General features: G+C 51.9%; 1 protein-coding gene across 19 annotated transcripts in view; it reads left to right on the top strand.

The window, feature by feature from the left end:
* Window positions 1–18430, top strand: part of ERCC1 (ERCC excision repair 1, endonuclease non-catalytic subunit) — a 42143-nt gene that overhangs the window by 14401 nt on the left and 9312 nt on the right. For 4 of the 19 annotated variants that reach the window (XM_063658150.1, XM_063658151.1, XM_063658144.1 and 1 more), the window contains exons 3-6: window positions 13993–14104; window positions 16004–16219; window positions 16975–17078; window positions 18219–18318. In XM_063658150.1, coding sequence (XP_063514220.1) covers window positions 14000–14104; window positions 16004–16219; window positions 16975–17078; window positions 18219–18318 — 525 coding nt within the window. In that variant the 5' untranslated portion in view covers window positions 13993–13999. Of the gene's footprint in view, window positions 1–8379; window positions 8963–9716; window positions 9942–12798; window positions 13594–13656; window positions 13761–13812; window positions 14105–16003; window positions 16220–16974; window positions 17079–18218; window positions 18319–18430 lie in introns of those variants that run through there. The other 15 variants (XM_063658145.1, XM_063658146.1, XM_063658142.1 and 12 more) reach the window with 12 other exon arrangements.

Raw genomic sequence — 18430 nt, 5'->3', positions numbered from 1 at the left:
TCCCTCAGCCTCCCGAGTAGCTGGGATTACAGGCATGTGTCACAATGCCTGGCTAATTTTGTATTTTTAGTGGAGATGGGGTTTCACCATGTTGGTCAGGCTGGTCTCGAACTCCTGACCTCAGGTGATTCACCCACCTTGGCCTCCCAAAGTGCTGGGATTACAGGTATGAGCCACTATGCCCGGCCCTTATTTTATATTTTAAAGTCTCACTATATTGGAATCCACTATATATGGAGTCTCACTGTATTGCCCAGGCTGATCTCCAGCTCTTGGTTTCAAGGGGTCCTCCCGCCTCAGCTTTCCAAGGAGCTGGGATTACAAGTGCAGGCTACCATGCCTGGCTGTCACACATGTCGTTTTAAATGTTTAGGCCAGGGTGGCTCACACTGGTAATCTCAGCCCTTTGGGAGGCCAAGGTGGGCAGATTGCAATGTCAAGGCCAGGAGTTTGAGATCAGCTTAGGCAACAGAGCAAGACCCCACCCCCTCCCCCCCGCCCCGCTTCACCTCTACAAAACTTTTTTTGTTTGTTTGTTTGAGACGGAGTCTCACTCTGTCGCCAAGGCTGGAGTGCAGTGGCGCGATCTCGGCTCACTGCAAGCTCCGCCTCCTGGGTTCACGCCATTCTCCTGCCTCAGCCTCACGAGTAGCTGGGTCTACAGGCGCCTGCCACCACGCCCGGCTAATTTTTTGTATTTTTAGTAGAGGCAGGGTTTCACCATGTTAGCCAGGATAGTCTCGATCTCTTGACCTCATGATCCGCCCGCCTTGGCCTCCCAAAGTGCTGGTATTACAGGCGTGAGCCACGGCGCCCGGCCGAATTTCTCTTAAGTCACTGAATTGGTGGTTATTTGTTATAGCAGCCATTAAGAAACTAATGCAATCTGTTTGGGCTTCTGTCTCCTCCACACTAACAGCAGAGTTTCCGAGGCTTTTAGAGAACATCTTTTCCAACCCTTCCTCATAGGGAAGGAAACTGAGGCTCAGAGGATGGAGCCTGAACAAGACCTCAGGCTTCCAGCTCTTCATCCAAGCTCCGTGGGTCACTGTGGAAATTTACAGGATATTTTTCCTGTTAAAAAAAAAAAATAGGCTGGGCGCAGTGGCTCATGTCTGTAATCTCAGCACTTTGGGAGGATGAGATGGGCGGATCACCTGAGGTCAGGAGTTCAAGACCAACCTGGCCACCATGGTGAAACCCCGTCTCTACTAAAAATACAAAAAAAATTAGCCGGGCGTGGTGGTACATGTCTGCACTCCCGGCTATTTGGGAGGCTGAGACTTGAAAGAATCGCTTGAATCTGGGAGGCAGAGGTTGCAGTGAGCCAAGATTGCACCACTGCTCTCCAGCCTGGGCTACAGAGTAAGACTCCATCTAAAAAAAAAAAAAAAAAAATACACAATGTGGACTGAACATGGAGGCTCACACCTGTAGTCCCAACACTTTGGGAGTCTGAGGCAGGAGGATCCCTTGAGGCCAGCAGTTTGAAATCAGCAGCCTGGGCAACATAGCAAGACCCCACCATCTCTACACAAAAATTAGCCAGCTGTGGTGATGCACATCTATAGTCCCAGCTACTTGTGAGGCTGAGGTAGGAGGTTTGCTTGAGCCTAGGAGTTTGAGGCTGCAGTGAGCTGTGATCACCACACTACACTCCAACCTGGGTAACAGAATAAAGGTCTCAAAACAAAAACAAAAAACCCAGAATGTTTATTGAGTTTTCTTTTAAGGCTGAGACTGAGAGCACAAGGTTTGGTTGGAGTCCTAGTTTGGTTGTTTACTTGCTATGTGGCCTTGGACAAGAGTCTACCTTCCCTGTGCCTCAGTTTGTCCCTCTGTAAAATGGGCATGGTGAGATAAGTCATCTCAGAGGGTTGTAGTGTGAAGGGCTGTTGTGAGAATCAATGTTACTGTGCGGCATAGTCCTGGAAGTGTTTGTAAATGCTGTAAAACGGGCCTGGCACAGTGGCTCATGCCTGTAATCCCAGCACTTTGGGAGGCCAAGGTGGGTGGATCATGAGGTCAGGAGTCTGAGACCAGCCTGGCCAACATGGGGAAACCCCATCTCTACTAAAAATACAAGAATTTGGCCAGGCACCGTGGCTCATGCCTGTAATTGCAGCACTTTGGGAGGCCGATGCAGGTGGATCACCTGAGGTCAGGAGTTTGAGCCCAGCCTGACCAACATGGAAAAACCCCATCTCTACTAAAAAAAAATACAAAAAATTAGCCGGGCGTGGTGGTGCATGCCTGTAATCCCAGCTACTCAGGAGGCTGAGACAGGAGAATCGCTTGAACCCAGGAGGCAGAGGTTGCAGTGAACTGAGATCGCACTATTGCACTCCAGTCTGGGCAACAAGAGCGAAACTCTGTCTCAAAAAAAAAAAATAGCTGGGTGTGGTGATGCGCGCCTGTAGTCCCAGCTGCTCGGGAGTCTGAGGCAGGAGAATTGCTTGAACCCGGGAGGCAAAGGTTGCAATGAGCTGAGGTCGTACCACTGCACTCCAGCCTGGGTGACAGAGCAAGACTCGGTCTGGGAAAACAAAAACAAAAACAAAAAAATGCTGTAAGACAAGAAAAATAAATGAGACGCAACAATTGGAAGGCAAGAGAGAAAACTGCCAGATAGATTCTCTTTTCTTTTCTTTTTTCGAGACAGGGCTTTACTCACTTGCCCAGGCTGGAGTGCATTGTCATGGTCGTGGCCCTCTGCAGCCTTGACCATTTTGGGCTCAAGTGATCCTCCCACCTTAGCCTCCCGAGTATGTGGGACTACAGGCACACGCCACCAAGCCATGCGATTTTTTTTTGTATTTTTTGGAGAGATACGGTGTTTCACCATGTTGCCCAGGCTGGTCTCAAACTCCTGGGCTCAAGCGATCTGCCAGCCTCAGCCTCCCAAAGTGCTGGGATTACAGGTGTGAGCCAGGGCACCTGGACAGGTCTCTTCTTCTTCTTCTTCTTCTTCTTTTTTTTTTTTTTTTTGGTGAGACAGTCTTGCTGTTGGCCAGGCTGGAGTAGTGCAGTGGCACGATCTCAGCTCACTGAAACCTCTGCCTCTCGGGTTCAAGTGATTCTCCTGCCTCAGCCTCCTCCTGAGTAGCTGGGACTACAGGCGCATGCCACCATGCCTGACTAATTTGTGTGTGTGTGTGTGTGTGTGTGTGTGTGTGTATTTTTAGTAGAGATGGGGTTTCACCATGTTAGCCAGGATGGTCTCGATCTCCTGACCTCGTGATCCACCCACCTTGGCCTCCCAAAGTGCTGGGATTACAGGTGTGAGCCACTGTGCCCAGCCAGGTTTCTCTTTAAATGCTCCTTTGACAGAGAAACCTCCCCTACCTTCCCATCCACTCGTCCTCACCTTCACAGTTAAAATGATGTTCCACATTCTTGTCCTTCATGACACTTATCAGGTTTGTATGATTGTTAGTTCATTAATCTTTTTTTTTTTTTTTAAAGACAGAGTCTTGCTCTGTCACCCAGGCTGGAATGCAGTGGCGCAATTTCAGCTCACTGCAACCTCTGTCTCCTGGGTCAACCAGGTTCAAGCGATTCTCTGGCCTCAGCCTCCCGAGTAGCTGGGATTACATCCGTGCACCACCATGCCTAGCTAATTTGTTTGTTTTTGAGACGGACTCTCACTCTGTTGCCCAGGCTGGAGTACAATGATGCAATCTCGGCTCACTGCAACCTCCACCTCCCGGGTTCAAGCGATTCTCGTGCCTTGGCCTCCCAAGTAGCTGGGATTCCAGGCACATGCCACCACGCCTGGCTAATTTTTGTATTTTTAGTAGAGACGGGGTTTCACCATGTTGCCCAGGCTGGTCTTGAACTCCTGACCTCTGGTGATCCACCTGCCTTGGTCTCCCAAAGTGCTGAGATTACAGGCATAAGGCACCGTGCCCGGCTTAATTTTTGTAATTTTAGTAGAGACAGGGTTTCACCACGTTGCCCAGGCCGGTCTCAAATTCCTGACCTCAAGTGATCTGCCTGCCTCATTCTCCCAAAGTGCTGGGATTACAGGTGTGAGCCACTGCACCCGGCCTAATCCATTGATTTTTGTTTGTTTGTTTGTTTTTTTGAGACAGAGTTTCACTCTTGTTGCCCAGGCTGGAGTGCAGCGGCGCGATCTCGGCTCACCGCAAACTCCACCTCCCGGGTCCAAGCGATTCTCCTGCCTCAGCCTCCCGAGTAGATGGGATTAGTGGCATGTGCCACCATGCCCGGCTAATTTTGTATTTTTAGTAGAGACAGGGTTTATCCTTGTCAGGCCACGCTGGTCAGGCTGGTCTCGAACTCCCAACCTAACGTGATCCGCCCACCTCGGCCTCCCAAAGTGCTAGGAATACAGGCGTGAGCCACTGCACCTGGCCCCCTTACACTCCTAATTATTGAAGGCCTCTGCCTGGGCAACATAGCAAGACCCCGTCTCTACAAAAATAAATAAATGAAAGCAGCCAGGAGTGGTGGTGTGCACCTGTAGTCGTAGCTATTTGGGAGGCTGAGGTGGGAGGACTGCTTTAGCCCAGTTCAAAGCTCGCAGTGAATTATGACTGCACCATTGAACTCCAGCCTGGGCAACAGAGTGAAACCCTATCTAAAATTTAAAAAATGTATTGAGGACCCCAAAGAGTTTTTGTTGATGTGTATGATTTCTATCAATATTTACTGTATTGGAAATTAAAACTGAGAAATTTTAGAAATATTTATTGATTCATTTAAAAGTAGCTGGGTGCAGTGGTGTAAACCTGTAATCCTAGCTACTTGGGAGGCTGGGGTGGAAGTATCGCTTTAGTTTGAGACCAGCCTGGGCAGCGCAACAAGACCCCCATCTCTAAAAATAAATAATAATAATAATAATAATAAATAATTAATTTTGTGTTGGCCCGGCGCGGTGGCTCAGGTCTGTAATCCCAGCACTTTGGGAGGCCGAGGCGGGTGGATCATGAGGTCAGGAGATCGAGAGCAGCCTGGCTAACACGGTGAAACCCCGTCACTACTAAAAATATGAAAAATTAGCCCGGCGTGGTGGCACGTGCCTGTAGTCCCAGCTACTCGGGAGGCTGAGGCAGGAGAATTGCTTGAACCCGGGAGGTAGAGGTTGCAGTGAGCCAAGATTGCACCATTGCACTCCAGCCTGGGCGACAGAGCGAGATTCCATCTCAAAAAATAAAAATAAAAATAAAAAATTAACTGTATGTTAATATAAGTTATATCTTTTAAATGAAAATAACCATGTTTTCCAAAATAAAAAATTTTTTTTTGAGACAGAGTCGCAGTCTGTTGTCCAGGCTGGGGTGCAGGGGTATAACTAAGACTCACTGCAGCCTCCGCCTGCTAGGCTCAAGTGATCCTCCCACCTCAACCTCCCAAGCAGCTGAGAATGTAGGCACGCGCCACCAAGCACAGCTCATTTTAACATTTTCTGTAGACATAGGGGTCTTCCTAAGTTGCCCAGGCTGGGTTTTTTTTTTTTTTTTTTTTTTGAGATGGAGTTTCACTCTTGTTGCTCAGGCTGGAGTGCAATGGCACGATCTTGGCTCATTGCAGCCTCCACCTCCTGGTTTCAAGTGATTCTCCTGCCTTAGCCTCCCAAGTAGCTGGGATTACAGGCGTGTGCCACCACGCCTGGCTAATTTTTGTATTTTTGGTAGAGATGAGGTTTCTCTATGTTGGTCAGGCTGGTCTTGAACTCCCGACCTCAGGTGATCCACCGCCTCAGTCTCCCAAAGTGCTGGGATTACAGGCATGAGCCACTGCGCCCGGCCCTCCAGGCTGGTCTTGAACTCCTGGGCTTAAGCCATTCTCCCATCTTGACTTCCTAGAGTCCTGGAATTACAGGCATGTACCACCGTGCTCAGCCTGAAACAAAAATTGAGTGAGAACAAGGGCATCATTTTAATTTTTGCAAATCACTTTCACGTCAGGCTTAACAGAAGACAGCTGGGTCCTCACGTGTGTGTCTGCATTTGGTCTGTTGCAATATCATGGAAACTGCACTGGCCGATATGGTGAAACCCCGTTTCTACTAAAAATACAAAAAAATTAGCCGGGCATGGTGGTGCATGACTGTAGTCTCAGCTACTTGGGAGGCTGAGGCGGGAGAATCGCTTGAACACCAGAGGTGGAGGTTGCAGTAAGCCGAGATCGCGCCACTGCACTCCAGCCTGGGGAAGGCTGAGACCCCACCCCCTAACTAAGTATTATTATTATTATGGTGTATCATATATTATGTCAATATTATTATGATAATAATTTTTTTTCGAGACGAGGTCTTGCTCTGTTGCCCAGGCTGGAGTGCAGTGGCCCAATCTCAGCTCACTGCAACCTTCGTCTCCCAATTCTCCCACCTCAGCCTCCCAAGTATCTGGAATCACAGGCACCCACCACCATGCCTGGCTAATTTTATGTATTTTTAGTAGAGATGGGGTTTTGCCATGTTTGCCAGGCTGGTCTCAAACTCCTGACCTCACGTGATCCGCCTGATGCCTCAGCCTCCCAAAGTGCTGGGATTACAGGCATGAGCCACCGCTCCCTGCTTATGATAATAATTTTGTACTTGTAGACCCCGAAGGGGTGCTGGGGAACCCCCTAAGGTTCTTTGAGCTGCGGGCTGAGACTCACTCCCTAGCTTTTGGTTCCACAGGACCCAGATGTGTGTATGCTGAAAACTGAACACCTTTGGAGCCAAGGTGACCTAGGTTTAAGAGAAAACTCTGAGTGCAAGCAGTGAGATCCAGTACTTTTAGCCCCTTTGGGCCTGGTGTCTTCATCTCTAACATAGTGATGGCGGTGATAATAATAATAAAAGTACATCCCTGCAGGGCTGCAGTAAGGCCCACAGGAGATAAGGCTCAGAATCATGCCTGCCGGTCACAGAGCATGCAATCAACATTTGCTATTATAACTTGGGAAATGTCATTTTATTTTATCACCGGCACATTTTATTCATGCAGTTAATTTATCCCAAGGCCTGTCCTGTGCTGGGCAGTGCTGGGGACAAGGTGATGACTGAGATGGCCTTGACCCTGCCCTTATGGGGCTCCCAGTTCAGTGGGTCACGGAGTTTTTATTTGAGGAATTGCTCCGGCTGGACGAGGTGGCTCATGCCTGTAATCCCATCACTTTGGGAGGCTGAGGCGTGTGGATCACCTGAGGTCAGGAGTTGGAAACCAGCCTGGCCAACATGGTGAAACCCCATCTCTACTAAAAATAAAAAATTAGCTGGGTGTGGTGGCGGGCGCCTGTAGTCCCAGCTACTCAGGAGGCTGAGGCAGGAGAATCACTTGAACCTGGGAGGCGGAAGTTGCAGTGAATCGTGATCATGCCACTGCACTACAGCCTGGGTGACAAAGCGAGACTCTGTCTCAAATAATAATAATAGTAAAATAAAGAAATTGCCCTGGGCACCAGGTCCTGGAGGTACATGAGTTCTCAAGGCTGAGAAGGCAAGGAAGAACATTCTAGGGAATGGGAACAGTATGCAAGAAATCGTGACAAGTGGAGAACGGCATGTGCTCTGGAATGGCAACTACCCAGGGTCACTGAGTCCATTCCTTTGCCTCCAAAACATCCCAGTTCTCTTGCTGGTGAGAAACAAGTGTGTATATCTGGTTCACCTCCCCTCTTTCCCCCTTTCTCATTTTGTATAAATAGGTCCTCCATTCTGTTTTTATTTTTCTTTCCTTTTTTCTTTCTTTTTTTGAGACAGAGTTTCGCTGTTTTTGCCCAGGCTGGAGTGCAGTGGCGCGATCTTGGCTCACTGCAACCTCTGTCTCCCAGGTTCAAGCGATTCTCCTGCCTCAGCCTCCCAAGTAGCTGGGATTATAGGCATGCGCCACCACGCCTGGCTAATTTTGTATTTTTAGTAGAGATGAGGTTTCATCATGCTGGCCAGGCTGGTCTCAACCTCCTGACCTCAGGTGATCTGCCCTCCTCCGCTTCTCAAAGTGCTGAGATTACAGGCGGGAGCCACCGCGCCCGGCCCGGTTCTGGGTTTTGTGTGTGTGTGTGTAAGTCCCACTTCTGATCCAACCTCAGTCTCTCATGCTGCAGATCTTTCCTTTGCTGTACATCCATCCACAGCCTCTCCAGCGGAGACTTGGGATGTCCCACCAAAAAAGGTGCCCGGGAGGACGCGGAGTAGGGGCTAGGCGCCTCCACTGCCCCCCATCCGGGGGCCTCCGCTTGGGGCCGAGTGAGTCAGCCCCCGGCGGCTCCCGCGTCATCCCGGCCGCTCCGCTCCGCGCTATTTCGGGCTCCGGGCGCTATAAATAGAGGCTCGCCAAGCCGAGCCGCCCCCCTCCACTCGGGCCCCCCTGCGTCCCCGGCCCCGCCGCGATCGCCGGGCCGCGCGTCACCGCGGCTAAGTTTAGAGGCGGGCGGGGACGCCAGCCTGGTCACTGCGCCCCCCGGCGGTGCCCGCTTCCAGAGCCTTCGGCCGGGCTGCTCTCCGCCCCCCGTTCAGGTCTCCTCGGGCGGAATTGGCGGTGAGGGTCCCGTCCTTACAGTCTCCGTCCCCACCCCACCCGTTCCGGGGCGAACAAAGGGCTCGAAGTTGAGAGGAGGGGAAGGTTTGGGACGGGAGCAGGGGCCGTAGCTGGGGAGTGGCCCAAACTGGAGTTGCGGCTGAATTCTAGAACTTGGGGCGTTTGGAAGAAAGAGGCGGAATCGGAGCTTGGATACGGCTGGGGGATTCGAACGCGCAACTCTGGGAGCCGGGGAGATTCGAATCCAGGATTCCAAAGTTTAGTTTTGAAACAGCTTAGGCTGGGAGCAGTGGCTCACTACAGTAATCCCGACACTTTGGGAGGGCGAGAAGGGAGGATCGCTTGAGCCCAGGAGTTCGAGACCAGCCTGGGTCATAGTGAGACCCCCCCCCCCGCCCCCACTCCTCTACAAAAAAATACAAAAGTTGGCCAGGCGTGGTGGCGCGCGCCTGTGGTCCAGCTACTCGGTAAGCTGATGTGGGAGGATCATCTGAGCCCGGGAGGTTGAGGCTGCAGTGAGGTGTGATCGCACCACTGCACTCTAGCCTGGGTGACAGAGAGACTCTGTCTCAAAAAAAAAAAAAAAAAAAAAAAAAAAAAAAGAAAAGAAAAGAAAAGAAAAAAAGAAACTGAGGGTAGAAATCCAACATCCAACTTGGAAATAACGTAGAACCCAGGGCAACTTTTCCCCCTCGCTCTTAACTAATGTTAACCGATTCAGAATTCCACTGATCGCAGGTGGCGGGCCCTTTGCCGCACTTCTGCTTCAAGGAAATGGATCGGGAGCGGGGACTGGACCGCCTTCTAGGGGGTCCTGTCCCCGCTGGGTTCTGGCGGAGCAGAGCGGCCCCGGCTCCCCAACACTTCCAATCCTCTTGTGGTGCACCATCGCCCCCTGGCAGAAAACGCAGGAGTTGCAGGGTTAAGTCTGGCAATTCCATTCCCCAAGGGGATAACTGAGTCACAAGCCCTTCTACTTGGGATGACCTACTTCTAGAATTGCTGTATGGTCTTGGATACAGAGGCATATTTCATTTTTTCTTTTTTCGTTTTTTGAGACGGAGTCTCGCTCTGTCGCCCAGGTTAGAGTGCAGTGGTGTAATCTCGGCTCACTGCAACCTCCGCCTCCTGGGTTCAAGCAATTCTCTGTCTCAGCCTCCCGAATAGCTGGGATTACAGGCGTCCGCCACCACGCCTGGCTAATTTTTTTGTATTTTTTAGTAGAGACAAGGTTTCATCATCTTGGCCAGGCTGGTCTTGCACTCCTGACCTCGTGATCCACCTGCCTCGGCCTCCCAAAGTGCTGGGATTACAGATGTGAGCCACCGCGCCCAGCCTACAGAGGCATATTTTCATGGTCCTTCTCATCCAGGGCCTCAGTTCCCTCATCAGTCAAATAGGCTAATGATGCGTAGAGGGAGGGCTACTGCAAGGCCTTACTCTATGGTAAGTGTGTGATCTGTATTTAGTTGATCATAATTATTATTTTTAGAGCCCCTCTTCCTGTAGCTGTGTGGCTCTACTCCCCCCATCGCCTTCTTCACAGTACTGTGTTTTATCTTCATACTATGTAGCAATCGGCAATTTTTTTTTTTTCTTTTTGAGGCAGAGCCTCTTTTGCCCAGGCTGGAGTACAGTAGCATGAACATAGCTCGCTGCAACCTCGAACTCCTGGGCTCAAGTGATTCTCCTGCCTCAACTTCCCAAGTATCTGGGACTACAGGTGCATACCACCATGCCTGGGAATTTTTTTTTTTTTTTTTTTTTTTTTGAGACGGAATCTCACTCCATAGCCCAGGCTGGAGTACAGTGGCTCGAACTCAGCTCACTGCAACCTCTGCCTCCTGGTTCAAGCAATTCTCCTGCCTCAGCCTTCTGAGTAGCTGGGACTACAGGTGCTTGCCACCGCACCCGGCTAATTTTTGCATTTTTTTTTTTTTAAGTAGAGATGGAGTCTCACCATGTTGGCCAGGCTGGTCTCGAACTCCTGGCCTCAGGTGATCCACCCATCTCAGCCTCCCAAAGTGCTGGGATTTACAGGAGTGAGCCAATGCACAGGCCAGCCTGGAAATTTTTATAATTTTTTTTTTTTTTGGTACAGATGGGGGTCTTGCTATGTTGCCTAGACTCATCTTGAACTCATGCTTCAAGTGGCCCTCCTGCTTTGGCCTCCCAAAGTACTGGGATTACAACTGTGAGCCACTGTATCTAGCTTGCTATACCCATTTTAGAGATGAGCAAACTGACACATAAGGAGAGGTGAGTTGCTGGTTCAAGGTCACACCGCTAGTAAGTGACCCTGGGGGAATTTTTTTTTGTTTTTTAGACGGAGTTTCCTTCTTGTTGCCCAAGCTGGAGTGCAGTGGCGCAATCTCGGCTCACTGCTACCTCCGCCTCCCGGGTTCAAGTGATTCTCCTGCCTCAGCCTCTCAAGTAGCTGGGATTACAGGCATGCACCAACATGCCCGGCTAATTTTTTTTTTTTTTTTTTTTGAGACAGAGTCTGGCTCTGTCGCCCAGGCTGGAGTCCAGTGGCACAATCTCGGCTCACTGCAACTTCCACCTCCCGGGTTCAAGCGATTCTTCTGCCTCAGCCTCCTGAGTAGCTGAGACTACAGGTGCGCACCACCACGCCCAGCTAATTTTTGTATTTTTAGTAGAGACAGCGTTTCACCATATTGGCCAGGCTGGTCTTGAACTCCTGACCTCATGATCTGCCTGTCTCGGCCTCCCAAAGTGCTGGGATTACAGGCGTGAGCCACTGCACTGGGCCTCTAATTTTGTATTTTTAATAGAGATGGGATTTCTCCATGTTGGTCAGGCTGGTCTCGAACTCCCGACCTCAGGTGATCCACCCGCCTAGGCCTCCCAAAGTGCTAGGATTACAGGCATGCCCACCATGCCCAGAAAAAAAAAATTAAGTAAAATGGGAAAATATAGACACAGAGATAGACACCCATAGATGAAAGACTGATGTGAAGAAAGAAACAGAGGGATGTCGTGTACGTGCAGGCAAGAATAAATAAAAAGATCAATGAACATAACAGAAATGTCAGAAATAGACGTGTGTGTATGGGAATTTAGTATGTGATAAAGGTAGAATTTCAGAACAGTGGAGAAAAGATCTACCTTTGGTCAACTTGAGACAATTGGTTACATCACTCATAAACAACAACCTCGGTGCACGTTCAAAAATAAATCTTGGCCAGGCGCCGTGGCTCATGCTTGTAATCCCAGCACTTTGGGAGGCTGAGGTAGGCGGATCACTTGAAGTCAAGAGTTCGAGACCAGCAGGGCCAACATGGTGAAACTCCGTCTCCACTAAGAATAAAAAAGTTAGCTGGGTGGACGCCTGTAATCCCAGCTACTTGGGAGGCGGAGGCAGGAGAACTGCTTGAATGTGGGTGGCGGAGGTTGCAGTGAGCCTAGATTGCTCCATTGCACACTCCAGCCTGGGCAACAAGAGCAAAACTCCATCTCAAAAAATAATAAATAAATAAATAAATAAATAAATAAATCTTACATAGATTAAAGCCAGATGACCTGCTCATTCTAGGTCATCACTGTTTGGGACTGTGTCTGTGTCCCTCACTGAACCGTAAGCTCTGGGAGGACAACACGGAGCTTTTATCTTTTACGTAGATAAAAGAAATTATAGAATATATCATTATAGCTGTGCACTGTAAGCCCGGCAGTTTGGGAGGCTGAGGCAGGTGGATCAGCTGAGGTCAGGAGTTTGAGACCAGCCTGGCCAATATGGTGAAACTCCGTCTCTACTAAAAATACAAAAAAAAATTAGCCGGGCATGGTGGCGCACGCCTGTAATCCCAGCTACTAAGGAGGCAGGAGAATCGCTTGAACCCGGGAGGTGGAGGTTGCAGTGAACTGAGATCGCGCCATTGCACTCCAGCCTGGGTAATAAGAGCGAAACTCTGTCTCGAAAAAAAAAAAAAAAGAAAAAAAAGAATTTATCATTATGACCCTGGGTTATGGCAGGGCTCTTAACACACCAAAAGCAAAAGTCAGAACGGAACAGATTGATAAATAGTTGCGCATAAACACAAATAACTTCTGTGCCAAAAATAACTAAAGTTAAAGCCCAAAGTAGAAACTAGGAGGAAACGTTTGCAATATAGGTAACTAAGGATTAGAATCAGAATCCATAAAGTACCCCTAGAAATTAATAGTAATAAAAAAGCCATACAACCCATTTTAAAAATGGACAAGGAATATAAGCAAGCAATTCACAGAAGACAAAATTTATAAGACCAATACATTCACAAAAAACATTCCATTTCCTTAGTAATCAGAGAGCTGCAAGTTACAACAGTGTGATACTATCCTTTCAGGAAGTGACTAATACTAACTCATCAGCCAGGCCCCTGCTCAGATGTCCCTTCCTCCAGGAAGCCCTTCCGGACTCCGGGGCTGAGTCAGGCGCTCCCCCTGACCCCCATCCCACGGCTCTCCCGGGATCTCCCATCCCAGACCTGCCCATTCTGGGTCATCACTGGGAACGTGTCTGTGTCCCTTACTGAACGTAAGCTCCGGGAGGACAACACGGGGCTGTCGTTGGTCACTGCTGTGTCACCAGCACGGACTCGCACAGGACCGGGAAGAGAGGAAGCGCGTGGGGGGAATAGGTGTGGAATAAATGAATGAATGAGGAAACTGAGGCCAAGTCAATGTCTGAGTTGGATTCAAACTTAAGTCTCTCCTTACTGAGAGGAGGGACCAAGTTGGATCTCCTGCGATCTGTTCTCCACTGAGCCCTGCCAGGATTCCGGACACACAGAAGCGCTCACTAAGGGCTTTGGAACTGAACAGTTTGGGAGCCAGATCCTCTGAGGCCACATCTCTCTCCTCCCACGACCTCCGCGGTCCTCCAGGACCATAGAGAGTTGTACAGAGATCGCCCTGCTCTATGCTCTACTCTCCTGGGGAGCGGGGCCAGAGAGGCCGGAAGTGCGGCGAGCCCTGGGCCGCGCTGGCCGTGCTGGCGGTGGGCCGCCTCGATCCCTCTGCAGTCTTTCCCTTGAGGCTCCAAGACCAGCAGGTGAGGCCTCGCGGCGCTGAAACCGTCAGGCCCGGACCACAGGTGCGGGAGGCGGAGACTGTGGGTGGAGATTGGCAGCCGCGGAAGCCAATCATTGCCGAGTCTGAGAGATAGACAAGGCCAGGCGTGGGGAGGGCGTCCATATGCTAGCTCCGGGGGCCGGACGAACGGAAGGCGGGGGACGGTGGGGACGGAGCCAATAGAATCCGGTGGGGGCGAGGGGCGGAGCGATGGGACTTGTGGACCTGTAAGGGGCGGGGCGAGCCGAAGGTGGAGGTCAAAGGGGCGTGGCGTTACAGAGCCTCGGGCTCTGGGTGTTGGGGACCTGACGCTATGGAGCTCTCGGAGTTTTGTGGGGGACGGCTGTGAGTGGGGGTTCCTGCTGGGGGATGAGAACGTAGACGCCAGTGGCTCACTCGCTCCTGGCACCTTCCCTTTCAGGCTCCAGATGGACCCTGGGAAGGACAAAGAGGGGGTGCCCCAGCCCTCAGGGCCGCCAGCAAGGAAGAAATTTGTGATACCCCTCGACGAGGATGAGGTCCCTCCTGGAGTGGTAGGACAAGGAGATGCGGGGCCCCTGGGAGGCTGGGGGGTGTTAGGAAGAAGAGGATAGGATGGGGCCTGTGGGACTAGGGTGTGGGTTAGTGGATTTGGGGGCCACGGACGACTTGGGGAAACAGTCCTTGGTCCTCCCCAGGTCCCAGTTTCCCCATCTGTGAAATGGATGGGTGGTTCTAAGAGAGGGCTAAGGCAGAGGCCAGACACTGGCATTCAGCAGGTAGCCCCTGATGTGTTTTACGAGGCCAGCAACCTGATTTTTCAAGACATGAATTTATTGCTCGTGTTTAAGAATCGCCAGGTTTTGCAATCTTAAAAAAATCTACACTTTAGACATATTTTGGTAAATGGAAGGACCTGGCAATATTGAAATCTCCTTCCCAAGGGAAAACAATCGACTGGTGATGAGCATTGGCTATGAAGAAAAGGAAAGTGGGCTAAGGATATAGGGCGTGATGGGGGAGAGGACCTTCCTACTTTATTTATTTATTTATTTTATTTATTTATTTTTTTGAGACAGATTCTCGCTCTGTTGCCCAGGCTGGAGTGCACTGGCACCATCTCGGCTCACTGCAACCTCTGCCTCCTGGGTTCAAGTGATTCTCCTGCCTCAGCCTCCCGAGTAACTGGGATTACAGGAGCGCTCCTAGCTAATTTTTGTATTTTTAGTAGAGACGGGTTTCACTATGTTGGTCAGGCTGGTCTCGAACCTCAAGTGATCCGCCCACCTCGGCCTCCCAAAGTGCTGGGATTTACAGGCATGAGCCACCATGCCTGGCCCCTTCCTACTTTAGATAGGAAGGTGAAGGGAGGGCCTCTCTGAGGAGGTGACATCTTGGTAGACACGTGAAAGAGGTGAGGGAGTGAGCCATGGCGACATCTGGGGTAGAGGGAACAGCCAGTGCCAAAGCCCTGAGGTCAGAGAGAGCCTGCCGCGTTCAAGGGCAGCACGAAGTCCAGTGGGGCTGGAGTAGAGAAAGCAAGGGAGAAGTGGTAGAACGTATAGTTTCTCAGGCAAGGAGCAGGGACAGATCTAGAGCCTTGTGGGTGATGGTGACAGCTTTGGCTTTCACTCTGAGGCAGGAGCCACCCACCAGCTCTGAGCAGAGGAGGGACGTGAGGACTTAGTTAGGGGACAGACTTCCAGAGGGCGAGGGTGTGGGCAAGGAGCTGGTGAGGAACTGACTTCAGTGGTCCAAGGGTGAAACGCTGGTGGCTGGGACCAGAGTGGAGGCTGAGGAGTGGGAGAGAAGTGGCTGAATTCAGATTTTGAGCTCTCAGCCTTCTGGAAGGGACATTAGGAGGAAAGAGGATGGGCAGCCCTAAAGAAGGGAGAGGGGTCAAGTGCTGTGGCTCACACCTGTAATCCCAGGACTTTGGGAGGCCGAGGCGGGTGGATCACCTGAGGTCAGGAGTTCAAGATCAGCCTGGACAACATGTTGAAACCCTGTCTCTACTAAAAATACAAAAATTAGCCAGCGTGGTGGTACACGCCTGTAATCCCAGTTACTTGGGAGGCTGAGACAGGAGAATCGCTTGAACCTGGGAGGTGGAGGTTGCAGTGAGCCGAGATCATGCCACTGCACTCCAGCCTGGGTGACAGAGCCAGACTCCATCTCAAAAAAAAAAAAAAAAAAAAAAAAAAAAATTAGCTGGGCGTGGTGGTGGGCACCTGTAATCCCAGCTACTCTGGAAGCTGAGGCAGAATTGCTTGAACCCAGGAGGTGGAGGTTGCAATGAGCCAAGATTGTGCCACTGCACTCCAGTCTGGGTGACAGATCAAGACTCTGTCTCAAAAAGAAAAAGAAAAAGAAAGGGGAGAGGAACTCACAGGGCCTCAGATGTCCCCCGCTCACCCCAACCAGTCCCCTGCAAACTGCCTTTCTCCCCACAGGCCAAGCCCTTATTCAGATCCACACAGAGCCTTCCTACTGTGGACACCTCGGCCCAGGCGGCCTCTCAGACCTACGCCGAATATGCCATCTCACAGCCTCCGGGAGGGGCTGGGGCCACGTGCCCCACAGGGTCAGAGCCCCTGGCAGGAGAGACCCCCAACCAGGCCCTGAAACCCGGGGCAAAATCCAACAGCATCATTGTGAGCCCTCGGCAGGTGAGGAGGGAGACGGAGAAGTGGGGCCTTGAGGTTTTCAGTGGGAAACGCTGTTCTAGGGATGACTCCAGTGAAAGGAGGTCTGAGTTCCAGCCACTTTGTTCTCGCCATTCATTCATTCAACAGCAGCGTGTGGGCTGAGAGTGCCCCAGCTCTACTTGTTGGGACTGTGGCTGTATTGGTGTAGCTCTGTTTCCTGACCCCAGGTTTGTTAATTTATTCAAAATCTACTGAATGAGGCCGGGTGTGGTGGCTCACGCCTGTAATCCCAGCACTTTGGGAGGCTGAGGCAGGCGGATCACCTGAGGTCAGCAGTTCGAGACCAGTCTGGCCAATATGGTGAAACCCCGTCTCTACTAAAAACACAAAAATTTGCCGGGCGTGAGGGCAGGAAGTGTTCAGGACCACAGGACACGCAGACTGGGGCTGGGGGAGAGGGCTGAGCTGGAGACAGACCTGGGGACCCTTTAGGAAAGGCCTGGTGCCAGTGGGCGTGGAGGGGAGGAGCCTGGATCAGGATCAGGGACTGTCCAGGGTTAGGAGGAGAAGAGAGAAGCTGGAAAAGACCCGGGCACAGGTGGGAGGAGGGAGGAGGTGCGGGAAGAGGTGCGAGGAGGCGCGGGAAGAGGTGCGAGGAGGCAGGAGGTGTGGGAAGAGGTGGGAGGAGGGAGGAGGTGCAAGAAGAGGTGGAGGAGGGCCCTGTGGCTACCAAGGGTCATCTCTATTGATGGCTTCTGCCCTTTGTCCCTCCCCAGAGGGGCAATCCCGTACTGAAGTTCGTGCGAAACGTGCCCTGGGAATTTGGCGACGTAATCCCCGACTATGTGCTGGGCCAGAGCACCTGTGCTCTGTTCCTCAGGTGAGATCTGCGGCGCCACCCCAGCCTTCAGGAAGGGCACCCCACTGGCCTTGGAGGGTCATGTCTGGGTGTTCTGTCTGTCAATGTTCTGGACTGTTCTATGAGAAATCTCTGGGCATGGTCCTGCAGGTTCTGGGCCTTGGTGGGACCCTGTGTTGGAGGCAGGGGGTCTTGGCCTGGAGGTGCCCAGTGCAACAAGAGCTGGGGCCCGAACTCCTGGGTCTCAGGAAGGAGGGGCTGGGGGCCGGACTCCTGGGTCGGAGGAAGGAGGGGCTGGGGGCCGGACTCCGGGGGATCTGAGGGAGGAGGGGCTGGGGCCTAGACTCTTGGGTCTGAGGCAGGAGGGGCTGAGGGCCTGGACTCCTGGGTCTCAGGGAGGAAGGGCTGGGGGCCTGGACTCCTGGGGTCTCAGGGAGGAGGGGCTGGGGGCCTGGACTCCTGCGTCTAAGGGCGGAGGGGCTGGGGCCAGATTCCTGGGTCTAAGGGAGGAAGGGCTAGGCCCAGACTCCTGGATCTGACAGAGGAGGGACTGGGTCACTCATGTCCCAGACATCCTTGACTGGAGTTGATGAGAGGCAGGATTTCTCCCATCTCTACCCTAGTTAAACAACTTTCCCCTCCAACCTAGGGGCCCCTCTGCAGACAGGGCCAGACAGAGGAAGTGAAACCTCTGAGTTCCTGTGCTCCCTGAAGGCTGTGAGAGCTGCAGACTGCTGGGCAGAGCCAGTCCTAGTTCCCTTGGTCATGAAGCCCTCACCGTAGCCCTCCGAGGCTAGAGCAGATGGGCTGGCAGTGGGCCCTGCTTCCCACCGCGAGCCATGCAGTGTCCCCGTGCCCACACTCTCTAGGGCCCCTGGCACCTGTTCTCCCCCTGAAGCCCAAGTCTCTTCCCCTCTTCATGAAGAAGCCAGGGGTCTGGTCTTCTGGGTAACCACAGCCATGTGGCCCTGGCTGCCAATCCCTGCGGAGCATCTTCTTGGAAGAGTGACCTGGGGCAAGTGACTTACCCTCTGTGGGCCTCACGACCCTTTGTTCCCCGTGCTGTACTCTGAGCCCTTAGTATTCCAGTGAGAGGGAAAAGGGCTTTGGGGTTCTCGAAGAGACTGAGACCTCTCAACTCCCGCACCCTGCCCCCACCAGCCTCCGCTACCACAACCTGCACCCAGACTATATCCATGGGCGGCTGCAGAGCCTGGGGAAGAACTTCGCCTTGCGGGTCCTGCTCGTCCAGGTGGATGTGGTAAGCAGGGGTCGCTCCCTAGCCAGCCTCACTGGGCTTCGAGGTTGTGCAGTGGGCTGTTGAATCCCTTCCAAGAGGAAATGCAGCTAAAACCTCAGCGAGGAACGTTTTT

Source organism: Pongo pygmaeus, chromosome 20, assembly GCF_028885625.2.
Source record: "Pongo pygmaeus isolate AG05252 chromosome 20, NHGRI_mPonPyg2-v2.0_pri, whole genome shotgun sequence".
NCBI classification, from domain to species: Eukaryota; Metazoa; Chordata; class Mammalia; order Primates; family Hominidae; genus Pongo; species Pongo pygmaeus.
The sequence above is the reverse complement of the archived record's forward strand: the minus strand, read 5'-3'. Positions and strand labels throughout refer to the sequence as shown.